At 37.7% G+C, this 15,351-nt stretch overlaps 1 protein-coding gene across 1 annotated transcript in view; it reads right to left on the reverse strand.

Moving 5' to 3' along the window:
- Positions 1-6,391: 6,391 nt before the first annotated feature.
- LOC119727754 (IgGFc-binding protein-like) overlaps positions 6,392-15,351 on the reverse strand; it is a 150,493-nt gene continuing 141,533 nt past the window's right edge. Inside the window, 8 exon segments of the mRNA XM_038199799.1 lie at positions 6,392-8,722; positions 9,418-9,652; positions 10,442-10,594; positions 10,893-11,096; positions 11,564-11,694; positions 12,497-12,874; positions 13,577-13,699; positions 14,252-14,435. Coding sequence (XP_038055727.1) covers positions 8,439-8,722; positions 9,418-9,652; positions 10,442-10,594; positions 10,893-11,096; positions 11,564-11,694; positions 12,497-12,874; positions 13,577-13,699; positions 14,252-14,435 — 1,692 coding nt within the window. The 3' untranslated portion in view covers positions 6,392-8,438.

Consider the following 15,351-nt stretch of genomic DNA (forward strand, 5'->3'; position numbering starts at 1 on the left):
ATCTTTCAAGCATTTTCATTTTTTGGCCAAAATTGAAAAAAATGCAAGGGGTTAACCTTACATTTTTAGTCAAAATTGGCCAAAAATTGACTTTTCTCAAATCAAGGCAGAAATTCATCTGAATGCAAGAAGAACATCAACCAATACTCGAACACGCACAATTTTGAAGATTTGGGCAAAAATCATCCATTTTGGGAGAAAAAGAAATTAATTTTTTGAGTGATTTTACCTTAAATCTTCGACGAATTTTCCCTTTTAAATAGCACATCTGTCCCAAAATCAAGTTTGAATGTCTTGTAGGGCCCTTTAGGCATCTTTTAAGCAACTTTCAAGCATTTTCATTTTTTGGCCAAAATTGAAAAAATGCAAGGGGTTAACCTTACATTTGTAGTCAATATTGGCCAAAAATTGACTTTCCCCTAATCAAGGCAGCAATTCATCTGAATGCAAAAGGAACATCAATCAATACTAGAACACGCACAATTTTGAAGATTAGGGCAAAATCATCCATTTTTGGAGAAAAAGAAATTAATTTTTGGAGTGATTTTACCTTAAATCTTCGACAAATTTTCCCTTTTAAATAGCACATCTGTCCCAAAATCAAGTTTGAATGTCTTGTAGGGCCCTTTAGGCATCTTTTAAGCAACTTTCAAGCATTTTCATTTTTTGGCCAAAATTGAAAAAATGCAAGGGGTTAACCTTACATTTGTAGTCAATATTGGCCAAAAATTGACTTTCCCCTAATCAAGGCAGCAATTCATCTGGGTGCAAGAGGAACATCAATCAATACTCGAACACGCACAATTTTGAAGATTTGGGCAAAAATAATCCATTTTGGGAGAAAAAGAAATTAATTTTTGAAGTGATTTTACCTTAAATCTTGGACGAAATTTCGCTTTCAAATAGCACATCTGTCCTAAAATCAAGTTGGAATGTTATCTAGGGCCCTTTCAGCATCTTTCAAGCATTTTCATTTTTTGGCCAAAATTGAAAAAAATGCAAGGGGTTAACCTTACATTTTGAGTCAAAATTGGCCAAAAATTGACATTTCTCAAATCAAGGCAGAAATTCATCTGAATGCAAGAAGAACATCAACCAATACTCGAACACGCACAATTTTGAAGATTTGGGCAAAAATCATCCATTTTGGGAGAAAAAGAAATTAATTTTTTGAGTGATTTTACCTTAAATCTTCGACGAATTTTCCCTTTCAAATAGCACATCTGTCCTAAAATCAAGTTGGAATGTCTTCTAGGGCCCTTTAAGCATCATTTTAGCATCTTTCAAGCATTTTCATATTTTGGCCAAAATTGAAAAAATGCAAGGGGTTAACCTTACATTTGTAGTCAAATTTGGCCAAAAATTGACTTTTCTCAAATCAAGGCAAAATTCATCTGAATGCAAAAGGAACATCAATCAATACTAGAACACGCACAATTTTGAAGATTAGGGCAAAATCATCCATTTTGGGAGAAAAAGAAATTAATTTTTGGAGTGATTTTACCTTAAATCTTCGACGAATTTTCCTTTTCAAATAGCACATCTGTCCTAAAATCAAGTTGGAATGTTATCTAGGGCCCTTTCAGCATCATTTTAGCATCTTTCAAGCATTTTCATATTTTGGCCAAAATTGAAAAAAAAATGCAAGGGGTAAACCTTACATTTTATTCAAATTTGGACAAACTATTGACTTTTTTTGGGCCAAAATTGGACAAAAATTGAATTTTCTCAAACTAACGCAGTAATTCATCTGGATGCAAGAGGAACATCAATTAATACTCTAACATGCACAATTTTGAAGATTAGGGAGCAAATCATCCATTTTTGGAGAAAAAGAAATTATTTTTTTTTGAGTGCTTTTACCTTAAATCTTCGACGAAATTTCCCTTTTAAATAGCACATCTGTCCCAAAATCAAGTTTGAATGTCTTGTAGGGCCCTTTAGGCATCTTTTAAGCAACTTTCAAGCATTTTCATTTTTTGGCCAAAATTGAAAAAATGCAAGGGGTTAACCTTACATTTGTAGTCAATATTGGCCAAAAATTGACTTTCCCCTAATCAAGGCAGCAATTCATCTGGGTGCAAGAGGAACATCAATCAATACTCGAACACGCACAATTTTGAAGATTTGGGCAAAAATAATCCATTTTGGGAGAAAAAGAAATTAATTTTTGAAGTGATTTTACCTTAAATCTTGGACGAAATTTCGCTTTCAAATAGCACATCTGTCCTAAAATCAAGTTGGAATGTCTTCTAGGGCCCTTTCAGCATCTTTCAAGCATTTTCATTTTTTGGCCAAAATTGAAAAAAATGCAAGGGGTTAACCTTACATTTGTAGTCAAATTTGGCCAAAAATTGACTTTTCTCAAATCAAGGCAAAATTCATCTGAATGCAAAAGGAACATCAATCAATACTAGAACACGCACAATTTTGAAGATTAGGGCAAAATCATCCATTTTGGGAGAAAAAGAAATTAATTTTTGGAGTGATTTTACCTTAAATCTTCGACGAATTTTCCCTTTCAAATAGCACATCTGTCCTAAAATCAAGTTGGAATGTTATCTAGGGCCCTTTAAGCATCATTTTAGCATCTTTCAAGCATTTTCATTTTTTGGCCAAAATTGAAAAAAATGCAAGGGGTTAACCTTACATTTTTAGTCAAAATTGGCCAAAAATTGACTTTTCTCAAATCAAGGCAGAAATTCATCTGAATGCAAGAAGAACATCAACCAATACTCGAACACGCACAATTTTGAAGATTTGGGCAAAAATCATCCATTTTGGGAGAAAAAGAAATTAATTTTTTGAGTGATTTTACCTTAAATCTTCGACGAATTTTCCCTTTCAAATAGCACATCTGTCCTAAAATCAAGTTGGAATGTTATCTAGGGCCCTTTCAGCATCATTTTTGCATCTTTCAAGCATTTTCATATTTTGGCCAAAATTGAAAAAAAAATGCAAGGGGTAAACCTTACATTTTATTCAAATTTGGACAAACTATTGACTTTTTTTGGGCCAAAATTGGACAAAAATTGAATTTTCTCAAACTAACGCAGTAATTCATCTGGATGCAAGAGGAACATCAATTAATACTCTAACATGCACAATTTTGAAGATTAGGGAGCAAATCATCCATTTTTGGAGAAAAAGAAATTTTTTTTTTTTGAGTGGTTTTACCTTAAATCTTCGACGAAATTTCCCTTTTAAATAGCACATCTGTCCCAAAATCAAGTTTGAATGTCTTGTAGGGCCCTTTAGGCATCTTTTAAGCAACTTTCAAGCATTTTCATTTTTTGGCCAAAATTGAAAAAATGCAAGGGGTTAACCTTACATTTGTAGTCAATATTGGCCAAAAATTGACTTTTCCCCTAATCAAGGCAGCAATTCATCTGGGTGCAAGAGGAACATCAATCAATACTCGAACACGCACAATTTTGAAGATTTGGGCAAAAATAATCCATTTTGGGAGAAAAAGAAATTAATTTTTGAAGTGATTTTACCTTAAATCTTGGACGAAATTTCGCTTTCAAATAGCACATCTATTATCTAGGGCCCTTTAAGCATCATTTTAGCATCTTTCAAGCATTTTCATTTTTTGGCCAAAATTGAAAAAAATGCAAGGGGTTAACCTTACATTTTTAGTCAAAATTGGCCAAAAATTGACTTTTCTCAAATCAAGGCAGAAATTCATCTGAATGCAAGAAGAACATCAACCAATACTCGAACACGCACAATTTTGAAGATTTGGGCAAAAATCATCCATTTTGGGAGAAAAAGAAATTAATTTTTTGAGTGATTTTACCTTAAATCTTCGACGAATTTTCCCTTTTAAATAGCACATCTGTCCCAAAATCAAGTTTGAATGTCTTGTAGGGCCCTTTAGGCATCTTTTAAGCAACTTTCAAGCATTTTCATTTTTTGGCCAAAATTGAAAAAATGCAAGGGGTTAACCTTACATTTGTAGTCAATATTGGCCAAAAATTGACTTTCCCCTAATCAAGGCAGCAATTCATCTGGGTGCAAGAGGAACATCAATCAATACTCGAACACGCACAATTTTGAAGATTTGGGCAAAAATAATCCATTTTGGGAGAAAAAGAAATTAATTTTTGAAGTGATTTTACCTTAAATCTTGGACGAAATTTCGCTTTCAAATAGCACATCTGTCCTAAAATCAAGTTGGAATGTTATCTAGGGCCCTTTCAGCATCTTTCAAGCATTTTCATTTTTTGGCCAAAATTGAAAAAAATGCAAGGGGTTAACCTTACATTTTGAGTCAAAATTGGCCAAAAATTGACATTTCTCAAATCAAGGCAGAAATTCATCTGAATGCAAGAAGAACATCAACCAATACTCGAACACGCACAATTTTGAAGATTTGGGCAAAAATCATCCATTTTGGGAGAAAAAGAAATTAATTTTTTGAGTGATTTTACCTTAAATCTTCGACGAATTTTCCCTTTCAAATAGCACATCTGTCCTAAAATCAAGTTGGAATGTCTTCTAGGGCCCTTTAAGCATCATTTTAGCATCTTTCAAGCATTTTCATATTTTGGCCAAAATTGAAAAAATGCAAGGGGTTAACCTTACATTTGTAGTCAAATTTGGCCAAAAATTGACTTTCCCCTAATCAAGGCAGCAATTCATCTGAATGCAAAAGGAACATCAATCAATACTAGAACACGCACAATTTTGAAGATTAGGGCAAAATCATCCATTTTGGGAGAAAAAGAAATTAATTTTTGGAGTGATTTTACCTTAAATCTTCGACGAATTTTCCTTTTCAAATAGCACATCTGTCCTAAAATCAAGTTGGAATGTTATCTAGGGCCCTTTCAGCATCATTTTAGCATCTTTCAAGCATTTTCATATTTTGGCCAAAATTGAAAAAAAAATGCAAGGGGTAAACCTTACATTTTATTCAAATTTGGACAAACTATTGACTTTTTTTGGGCCAAAATTGGACAAAAATTGAATTTTCTCAAACTAACGCAGTAATTCATCTGGATGCAAGAGGAACATCAATTAATACTCTAACATGCACAATTTTGAAGATTAGGGAGCAAATCATCCATTTTTGGAGAAAAAGAAATTATTTTTTTTGAGTGCTTTTACCTTAAATCTTCGACGAAATTTCCCTTTTAAATAGCACATCTGTCCCAAAATCAAGTTTGAATGTCTTGTAGGGCCCTTTAGGCATCTTTTAAGCAACTTTCAAGCATTTTCATTTTTTGGCCAAAATTGAAAAAATGCAAGGGGTTAACCTTACATTTGTAGTCAATATTGGCCAAAAATTGACTTTCCCCTAATCAAGGCAGCAATTCATCTGGGTGCAAGAGGAACATCAATCAATACTCGAACACGCACAATTTTGAAGATTTGGGCAAAAATAATCCATTTTGGGAGAAAAAGAAATTAATTTTTGAAGTGATTTTACCTTAAATCTTGGACGAAATTTCGCTTTCAAATAGCACATCTGTCCTAAAATCAAGTTGGAATGTCTTCTAGGGCCCTTTCAGCATCTTTCAAGCATTTTCATTTTTTGGCCAAAATTGAAAAAAATGCAAGGGGTTAACCTTACATTTGTAGTCAAATTTGGCCAAAAATTGACTTTTCTCAAATCAAGGCAAAATTCATCTGAATGCAAAAGGAACATCAATCAATACTAGAACACGCACAATTTTGAAGATTGGGGCAAAATCATCCATTTTTGGAGAAAAAGAAATTAATTTTTGGAGTGATTTTACCTTAAATCTTCGACGAATTTTCCCTTTCAAATAGCACATCTGTCCTAAAATCAAGTTGGAATGTTATCTAGGGCCCTTTAAGCATCATTTTAGCATCTTTCAAGCATTTTCATATTTTGGCCAAAATTGAAAAAAATGCAAGGGGTTAACCCTACATTTGTAGTCAAATTTGGCCAAAAATTGACTTTTCTCAAATCAAGGCAGAAATTCATCTGAATGCAAAAGGAACATCAATCAATACTCAAACAATTTTGAAGATTAGGGCAAAAATCATCCATGTTTGGAGAAAAAGAAATTAATTTTTTGAGTGAAATTAATTTTTTGACCTTAAATTTTTGACGAATTTTCCCTTTCAAATAGCACATCTGTCCTAGGCACACCCTCTAGGCATCATTTTAGCATCTTTCAAGCATTTTCATTTTTTTGCCAAAATTGAAAAAAAAAATGGAAGGGGTTAGTTTACCTTACATTCTTAGTCAAAGAAATAAACTTTTTGAGTGATTTTACCTAAATAATTACTTTACAAATTTGAGTCAATCAGGCTATATCGTTTGTGCACTATGGGTGCCAAAGCATCCCAAACTAAAAACCAATTTCAGAGTTGTTTTTCCATTTTATAAATGAAACATACACATGGAAAAATATTCAGACAAACATTTTTATACGTTGAAGAGCAAAAGTAGAGCAACTTTATAAGCAAAATGTAAAGTGTTTTAACAATTATTCTTGTCTTCATTGCTGACTGTCTTTTAAGATATTTGTTGGTGCTACAGTTGTAGCTCTGGCTTGCACATCAGAAGTTAGATGGAGTTAGGTGTAAATGTTTGTATCATCCTGAAATACTTTGATATGTAATCTCCCAAACGGCTCTAGGTTGTAAATAGTGTTCCTACTAAAGGTTAGATGTCGCTTAGTTTTGGGGGTTTTGGGTGGTTTTTTTTGGAGTTACATAATATAAAAATATAAGTACCATTTTAAATTGTTAAATTCTACTCAACTACGTATATGCATACCAATATTATTACTTCGAAGTAAACTCATACAGTATCCCACTTTTGGTTAAGATTTCATATAAGTTTGTACAAAAAGCATTCCATTGTCATTAAAACAATTCACATATATATTTGATATGATATTTTTAAAAATTCCCAGGTACACCTAAATAATTTCCATCTTAATCGTAATATCAAAGGAATAAACCTTCACCATCAGTCACAAAAACCTTTTATATATGGTACTACTAAACATTATTAGTATCATTAAAAGTCACTAATACTAAACAAATTCAAAATATTAAAAGCCAAAGATTACAAAAGAGGTATTCATTTCAGCGAGGAACACTGTTTTTGGCAAGGTTGTTTCAATAGTTATAATTATCTGCGCATAAAGGGAAAAGCTACTTGCAATGCAGAAATATCTAAGAGACCATAATATAGAACAGAACACCACTCCGACTTCAATTAATTTCTGGAGTTCTTATGAATGTTTTTTTTTTTTCAACTTGTGAATCACATCTCATCAAAGATGGCATTCAATATGGTCCTGTGGTATTTGCTACATAGTAATGCCACACATACTGGCACAGCATGACGACAACTAATCCTTAAACTCTGCGGGCTCCGTGCGCAAATAAGAGGGCGCTTTTCACCAATTTCCAGAGCCCCTTGGATGGGACACACTGCGGGTGCATACCGGATCGCAAAGTGTGGCGCGAAGTATGTACGACTTGTTTTATTCTGAAAGTGCGAAATTTAAGTTGTATCGTCTTCGCGCGAGCGTCAGGTGTCTTTGACGATGCGTTTGAATGTCTCTCCCAGTGGTCTCCTTCTTTCTTACCGTTGAGGGGGTACTTGTACACAGAGTCCATTGACAAAAAAGATTGTAGAATTCCACACTGTCAGTTATTCTCTACTAAAAACCAGCAGTTTCTATGAACCTCAAACTGAAATATAATACATCACTAATAATTCAATATGATTCACTCCAACTGAAATATATAGTACTGAGTAAATTCATAAAAACTGAGTAAATTCACAAAAGTGTCCTAGTACTAAAATCGATCAACACCCTCTCTATATATATAATTGCGCATTAATTGCACGCTGTACTTTACAAATCCTCCCTGACAAAAGGATTCGAAAGTTGGCATCTCTGCTATTATATACGACGAACTAAACTATTAATACAATTTATGAATATATTTCTACAGCTACAGGTGTTTATGCGACCCCATCATACGAAATGTTTCAAAAGTCAATGGAATACGTTTTAGACACTGGCCATCAAACAATATTTTGAGCAAAAGGCCGTAAGACCAAACTGAATAAAGAAGGAATTTGTCACCAAAATTCACATCCATTTTCATCAGAATATTAAACTGTGTAGCATATCAACAAGTACATATGGGAAATGGATCAACCTAGAAAATATCTTAAGACTCATTTGGTAGGATCTAGTCACATGTATGAATATTTCCAATTAACCCCATATATAAGACTTGTAACGTTGTAATTAACCCCATATATAAGACTTGTAACGTTGTAATTAACCCCATATATAAGACTTGTAACGTTGTAATTAACCCCATATATAAGACTTGTAACGTTGTAATTAACCCCATATATAAGACTTGTAACGTTGTAATTAACCCCATATATAAGACTTGTAACGTTGTAATAAACTGAAGTACATTTAGGACTCCAGGTCATACTTGACTCCGTAGACATTACCCTGATGACCCGTCCCGTCATCCAGCGGGATGGCACGGGAGAACGCCGGTCCGTGATCAATCATCTCGAAGGCCTCGTTGGCGTGGGCTCCCTCCGAGGCGTCTTGGAATGTCATAGTCTTCTTGGAGGACCTGCGGCCGTGATGACGACACCAGATGGCCACTGTGAGGGCCAGGAGGAGGGTGATGGCCGAGGCGCCGGCGGCGATGATGGCGACGGTGGATGTGGGCATCCCGGAATCTACAGCTGGTTGAGGAATCAATAATGTAAGAGCTTGAGTTAGTGGCTGTATTCTCTAAACGTGGTTGGGTATGAACACAGACAAATACGATTGAGAATTTATTGTAAATAAATGGTTCTAAATTACTGTAAAAAATATGCAAATAAACAGCAAAGGGAAACTGACTAGGTGCATGGGTTTATGTCTTCTGACTAGCGCCCATTGAACAAAAGATCTTGAAAATGGGGAACCGCCAACATAGTGTTGGATAGCCGAGTTGGTAGAGCACCGAAACGGCAATCCCGAGGTCGCAAGTTCAAACCCCGCTCCAGTCGATACCTTTGTTCAACTTTAAAATAACTGTAGAAATAAGTTTGTCGATATTCAGAAGAAAACAAATGAAGAAAAATCAAAGCAAATTTACTAACGTTGCATCTCAATACGTTACCTGTGATTTTTGGACCCTTGGGCCAAGGCACTCCTTCCACATAAAATTTGACGTTACTTGTTCATCCTAAAGTTCTATTGACATTAACTAAAACTGAGTTGCCTTTACATAGGGAGTGACTGATGATAACTAAATACCTCATGATTTCTATAAGACTGATTGGGATCAATTTATCAATCTTCCAGGATCAAGACGATGGTACTTACGTCCTGCAGTGACCTTCTGATTGGGATCAATTTATCAATTTTCCAGGACCAAGACGATGGTACTTACGTCCTGCAGTGACCTTCTTCACGGTCACTTTCTCAGAGCTGCTGGTTGGTGGCGCCTTTGTGATTGGTCTCGGACCATGGTAGATCACATCGGTGATGTTGATGGGCAAGGAACCATCGGAGATGCCGGTATACCGACTCAGCCGTTCATACAGCGTCAAAGCCAGAGCATCCGCGGGCGTCATGCCGTCTTGGGAAACGGGGACAGAAGGGCCGGTGGCGGGGGAACCACTCTCCTAAATACGAGGTTGGGGGAAATTGTTGTCAAATTAAGACTGGAGAATTGATTTGAAAGTGACAGTTCCTATTCTATCTTCGAGCTTAGTTATTCAACACAGAGCATCTTGGGAGGATAACCTTGGAGGACTTGTGGCAAAGACGACTCAGACCCATGTGGCATGAGCGTGAGCAGGACAGTGGATCAACCTGCCTTAACCCTAACAACCCTCAACCCATCAAACCCCAATGGTACGTTTTGTTGGAATCTGTCAGGATGGGTACAGTACCCCTAAAACTGACAGTCTTTTACATTGGGTTGGCACACCTCCAGAATCTGCGTCAGAAATATGTGTGTGCAGTTTCCCATATGGTGCTGGAATTTGCCAGGATGGGTATGGTTAAACCAAATAAGCATGTTAGCACTATTTTGTGTAGCAGTAACAAAAGAAAGGTAAAACAGGTGTGTAATAGGCAATGCAGACTTTTACTTTTGGATGCACAGTAAGCATTGAGTATTCGTTTTCTTGAAGATTATTTCTTTGAAACCCACCATGACCCAATACTTTATGTCCATGCCTCATGAATAGCACTGAGACTTACAAAAAGTATTAAATTTAACTCGTTGAGTGGTGTTGCGCGGGACAGGCAAGTGAACAAAATGCATTATAGAAGAGTTCCCAAGAAATTCCAGGTTATTTTTCAATTAAACTGCCTTTCAGGGGAGTGAGGATACCATTTTTCAAGTGAGGTGAACGTAATACTTGGGAATTGTTACATTTAAAAAGAAGGTTTTTTTTCTGACTGACCAGGTAGATATCCAACAGCACGGTCTCATCCGAGGCCGCCCGCTTCCTGCGTGCATCGCGACGCACGGCGCATTCAAAGACAAAGCACTCAGCGACGGACAGAACCTCTGCAGCGGCAATCAGGCTGTCACAGATGGTTGATACAGTGGTGCCCTGCAACAGGTCCAAAAACATACATAAGAATTAGCTTGTGTATTACATTGTATCACATTGTATCACATTGTATTGCACTGTGTTACATTGTATCACATTGTATCACATTGTATTACATTGTATTACATTGTATTACATTGTATTACATTGTATCACATTGTATCACATTGTATGGCATTGTGTTACATTGTATCACATTGTATCCCATTGCATTACATTGTATCACATTGTATCAAGAAATTGGGCCGTGTACACCTTCATTTTTCTGAACATGATTAGATGGATTTAGTAGACGTACCGGCGCAATGGAGATGAGATCAGTAGAGATAGTGAGTATGGCACAGTGGGGGTTCACGTCGCAGTTGGCGTAGATGGTACCCACATCACAGTACATGCCGTCACAAGGCTCAGCCATACACAGAGGCACTTGGTCAGGTGACACGCAGGTGGAGCCCGATGGGCAGTCACTGCTAGCGTCACAGCTGATTGGCTGAGAGGCATTCTAAAGAAAACAAAAAAGAAGCAAATCATTTGCGATTCTCCTGAGAATTGACAAGTATGATTGATAAAGAGAATGATTGATAAAGAGAGCGGTCACATGACATACCAGAGAGCGGTCACATGACAAATGAAAGAGAGTGGTCACATGCCTTTACCAAAAAGAACAAACACATTCTAAAGACAGCGATCACATGACAAAGACTAAACAGAGCAGTCATATGACATATCAAAGACAGTGGTCACATGACAAATTAAAGAGAGTGGTCACATGCCTTTACCAAAGAGAACAAACACATACTAAAGACAGCGATCACATGACACAGACTAAACAGAGCAGTCACATGACATACCAAAGCGAGCAGCATGACATACTAAAGAGAGTGGTCACATGACATATACTAAACAGAGCAGTCACATGACATACCAAAGCGAGCATGACATACTAAAGAGAGTGGTCACATGACATACCAATGAGCATGTGATGACAGCTCCAGCCGCACACTGACACTCGTCACATTTGCCGTAATCCCAGGTGGTGTCGCTGAGTCTGGTCTCCGAACCGTCCCAACATACGGGTGAACCTTGCAGGACTTCAAAGACTAGAGAGAGAAAAACATGGACCACAAATCCACCATGTGTATTACATTGTATTACACTGTATCACATTGTACTTATTCCCTGATGATTCTATAACATACATACAGCGCTTGGACAATAAGACCAGTAAAATAAGACCAGTAAGCATAACACAATGGATAGTTAATACAAAAAATGTTGCATCACGCATGGAAGTCACTCACAAGTCATTTTGCATTTCGGTATTACACTCAACAATTTTGCCTGAATCCTACACTACAAGTGTTGGAGGCTTCTGGGTGCATATAATGCATTATGTTACAAAAAAACATACTGACTGACGTTATTTGAATACAAGTGCTTATCAGTCGTCCCTCAATTAACCCTTTGAAAGACTGTTAATTTCCCTCTGGCTTAAGGCTCGACTTCAAGTGAAAGTGAAGTAAATTCCATGGTTTCAACTATGAAAGTTTCATTTTAATGTTTGCCGTTACCCTAACAAATTTGCTTGGCAGTGAAATCTGTGCATGAGTTTAAAGTATGAAGCTTTAAGCATAAGGATATGGAACCAACATGATGTTAAATGCAATTCCTCAGGAAACAATAACGTCCCAACACAAATGTGTAAAATTCAAGCTATGAAATGGGCCCAGTCTTCAGTCTGAAAACAGGAATTTCAGATTGCCACTGAGGCCGAGAGCCTCGGTCCCCATTCATACAATTGCTTAGTAGCTTTGGTTTCAGTGCTAGTTTGGGATTTGTCTATTGCTACTACTCTTAGTTCTACGCCATCTTGGATCTAATGAATATCTTAAACTAACCCACCTGCTTCCAACTCGGCATGCCATCCCCGCCCGTCCACTTGATCGTCACTCTCAAAGTACATCCAGGCTGCGTCTCCCTCGACGTAAATGGGCCCAGGCGTCGTGTAGCCGTTCAGCTGATAGATGACCCCAGGTACGGTCACCAGCGGGCCCTGGTTCAGACCCAGCGGGTACTGGAAGCCAGGACCAATGTACAAGAAGTCCCTGTCTGACTCCACTTCAAACGTTGGATCAAAGGTGACGCGGAAGTATTTTGCGCCCGGCACCCACACCTGGTAGAAAGCCTTGTGGGAGTTGGGGTAGCGCTCAGGGTAGTTGAGCGATTCGAACCAGGTGGTGCCGCAGCTTTCGCCGTAACATGCAAAACGGTTGTTATAATCTACAACAACAAAAAAGTAAAAGAGATTGAAAGCTCTTTTCATGCCACCTATTTTTTATTTTCCACATACTGGCCGAGTCCAAATGACCGAGCGTGAGAGATCAACAAAACTTTTTTACCTCATGCAGGATGATAATGAAAAGTGGAGTGAAACATCTGGTTTACATAACTACGGTGAAAAAAAAATTTGTGATCTGAGTAAAAAAATTTGCTCAAGAGCAGGATGCATCACAAGACATTTTAGCTAGTGACTCATTTTAGCTGGTGACTCATTTTAGCTGGTGACTCATTTTAGCTGGAGACTCATTTTAGCTGGGGACTCAATTTAGCTAGTGACTCATTTTAGCTAGTGACTCATTTTAGCTGGGGACTCATTTTAGCTGGTGACTCATTTTAGCTAGTGACTCATTTTAGCTAGTGACTCAATTTAGCTGGTGACTCATTTTAGCTAGTGACTCATTTTAGCTAGTGACTCATTTTAGCTAGTGACTCATTTTAGCTGGTGGCTCATTTTAGCTGGTGACTCATTTTAGCTGGTGACTCATTTTAGCTGGTGACTCATTTTAGCTGGTGACTCATTTTAGCTGGTGACTCGTTTTAGCTAGTGACTCATTTTAGCTAGTGGCTCAAATACTTTCTGTGTTTGGTAAATTTCTGAGCATAACTTCTTCTCGGCAAATATCCAAAGTATGTCAGCTGTACCTGCTGGGACGTTGCAGTCCTTGCCCATCATTAAGTTGTCGAGGCACTCACACACATAGTCGGAGTCACCATCCAGTCTCCTCAGGCACTGTGTGCCGGCGGCGCAAGGATCATTGGCACACTCTGAGAACAAGAACAAATACATCCACCTGTTCAGTTACCTTACACACAATAATGGGCTCCGTGCACAAGTACCCCCTCAACGGCAAGGAAGGGAGAGTTGGGGGAGACCACTGGGAGAGACATTTGAAAGCATTGCCGATGAGGCCTGACGCTCACGCGAAGACACCATGTATTGCTTTAGTATGTGTACACTTACAATATTAGTGGTGTGTTGGCGCTATACGCGTGTGAGCCAGAACACGCATGTGGTGTGTGTCCTGTCCACCGGGCTTTCGAAACTGGTAAACAAAAAAGGGGCCCTCTCTTATTCGCGTTCTAAACAGTTCCTTAAAAAGCCGTTGAAATGGGAATATACCTATTACAGGATTTGAAGTCTCACCTTGTGTATCATAATGAGATGATCTTTCACAGAAAATTGCTGCATTGATCACTGACACAGTATTATGAGCACAGTTTTCCAGTGCCGCCAGAGCTTTTGAAAGAAGTTCACGAGCTTACTCGGGTGGGACTCGAACCCACGCCCTTCTGTTTACTAGTTCTGACTCAAATTACCTTCAAAGACACAATTCTGACCATCGCCGACGAAACCTTCATCACAGACACACTTTTGGATGCCGTGAACGAATTCGCAGGTAGCGTTTTCATGGCATGTAGACGGCACACAAACAACATCGCCAAATGCATCGGGGCAGGTACATCGCATGGTGCAGGTGTCGGTGTAGTAGGCATCATTCAGCTACGGGATCAGAGGAATTAAGAATGCAACGTTAACCTTCTGTCTTAAAGGAAACTTGCAGTTGAAATTCAGCTCATCGTGTTTTCATGCACATTACTTCGTGTTGCAACAATGCATAAAAGATCTTAATACTTAGAAGTGACAAGAAAGTGGTAGTTTTTCAATTATTAGCAAATCCTTTCATCAATACCAGTAAGAGGGCGCTATTTTGCTTTTGTCACACAAGGCACTCCTTGTATGCATGTGAACAATACAAAATATTCTGTCAAAAGTGCATAATTAACAGTACAAAAGTAAGTCCTTCAAAATGACCCACAAAACAGTTTTGAAGAAATATTGGCCACTGCTATTGTCCAAACAAGCTGTGTAACATGATAAACAAGTAAAAAGTGGAACTTACTCCAAGAAGAAATGAAGAAAACTAAGATTATATATTTGTACACAAAGCTATGGAGACACTACTGTTCTGCCTTGGATGACATCACTATTTGGCTCATGAATATGGACATTTTCATAAGCATAAAACTTAAATGTTGAAATTTCTCCCTTTCACTGCTACAAAGAAGGTGGAGAGTCATAGATACATGGCAAGAAAGCCGTTGTAAAATGTATTTAAGTCCTAAAAATCCTATTGCCTGTTTCCTTTAAGTGTTTCACAAATACGCTATCTAATAACAAGGGAATAACAGCGTGAGGAACCAAGGGCGGATCCAGAACACAATTTTTTTGGGGGGAGCCAAAAAAAAAATTTGTTCCTTTCAAAAAGTGGGTCAAAAAAATTACGGCGTGGGGTTCGGGCCCGCTTAAGGGCCCCGAAATTTTTTTGGATTCTAGATGCTCTGTGGTGCGATCTGTGGCAATTTCTGACCACTTTAACCAATGTTTTTTTGAGGAAAAGATGGTGGTGTACTCATTG

The sequence above is a fragment of the Patiria miniata genome, unplaced genomic scaffold (genome assembly GCF_015706575.1).
Source record: "Patiria miniata isolate m_02_andy unplaced genomic scaffold, ASM1570657v1 HiC_scaffold_20, whole genome shotgun sequence".
NCBI classification, from domain to species: Eukaryota; Metazoa; Echinodermata; class Asteroidea; order Valvatida; family Asterinidae; genus Patiria; species Patiria miniata.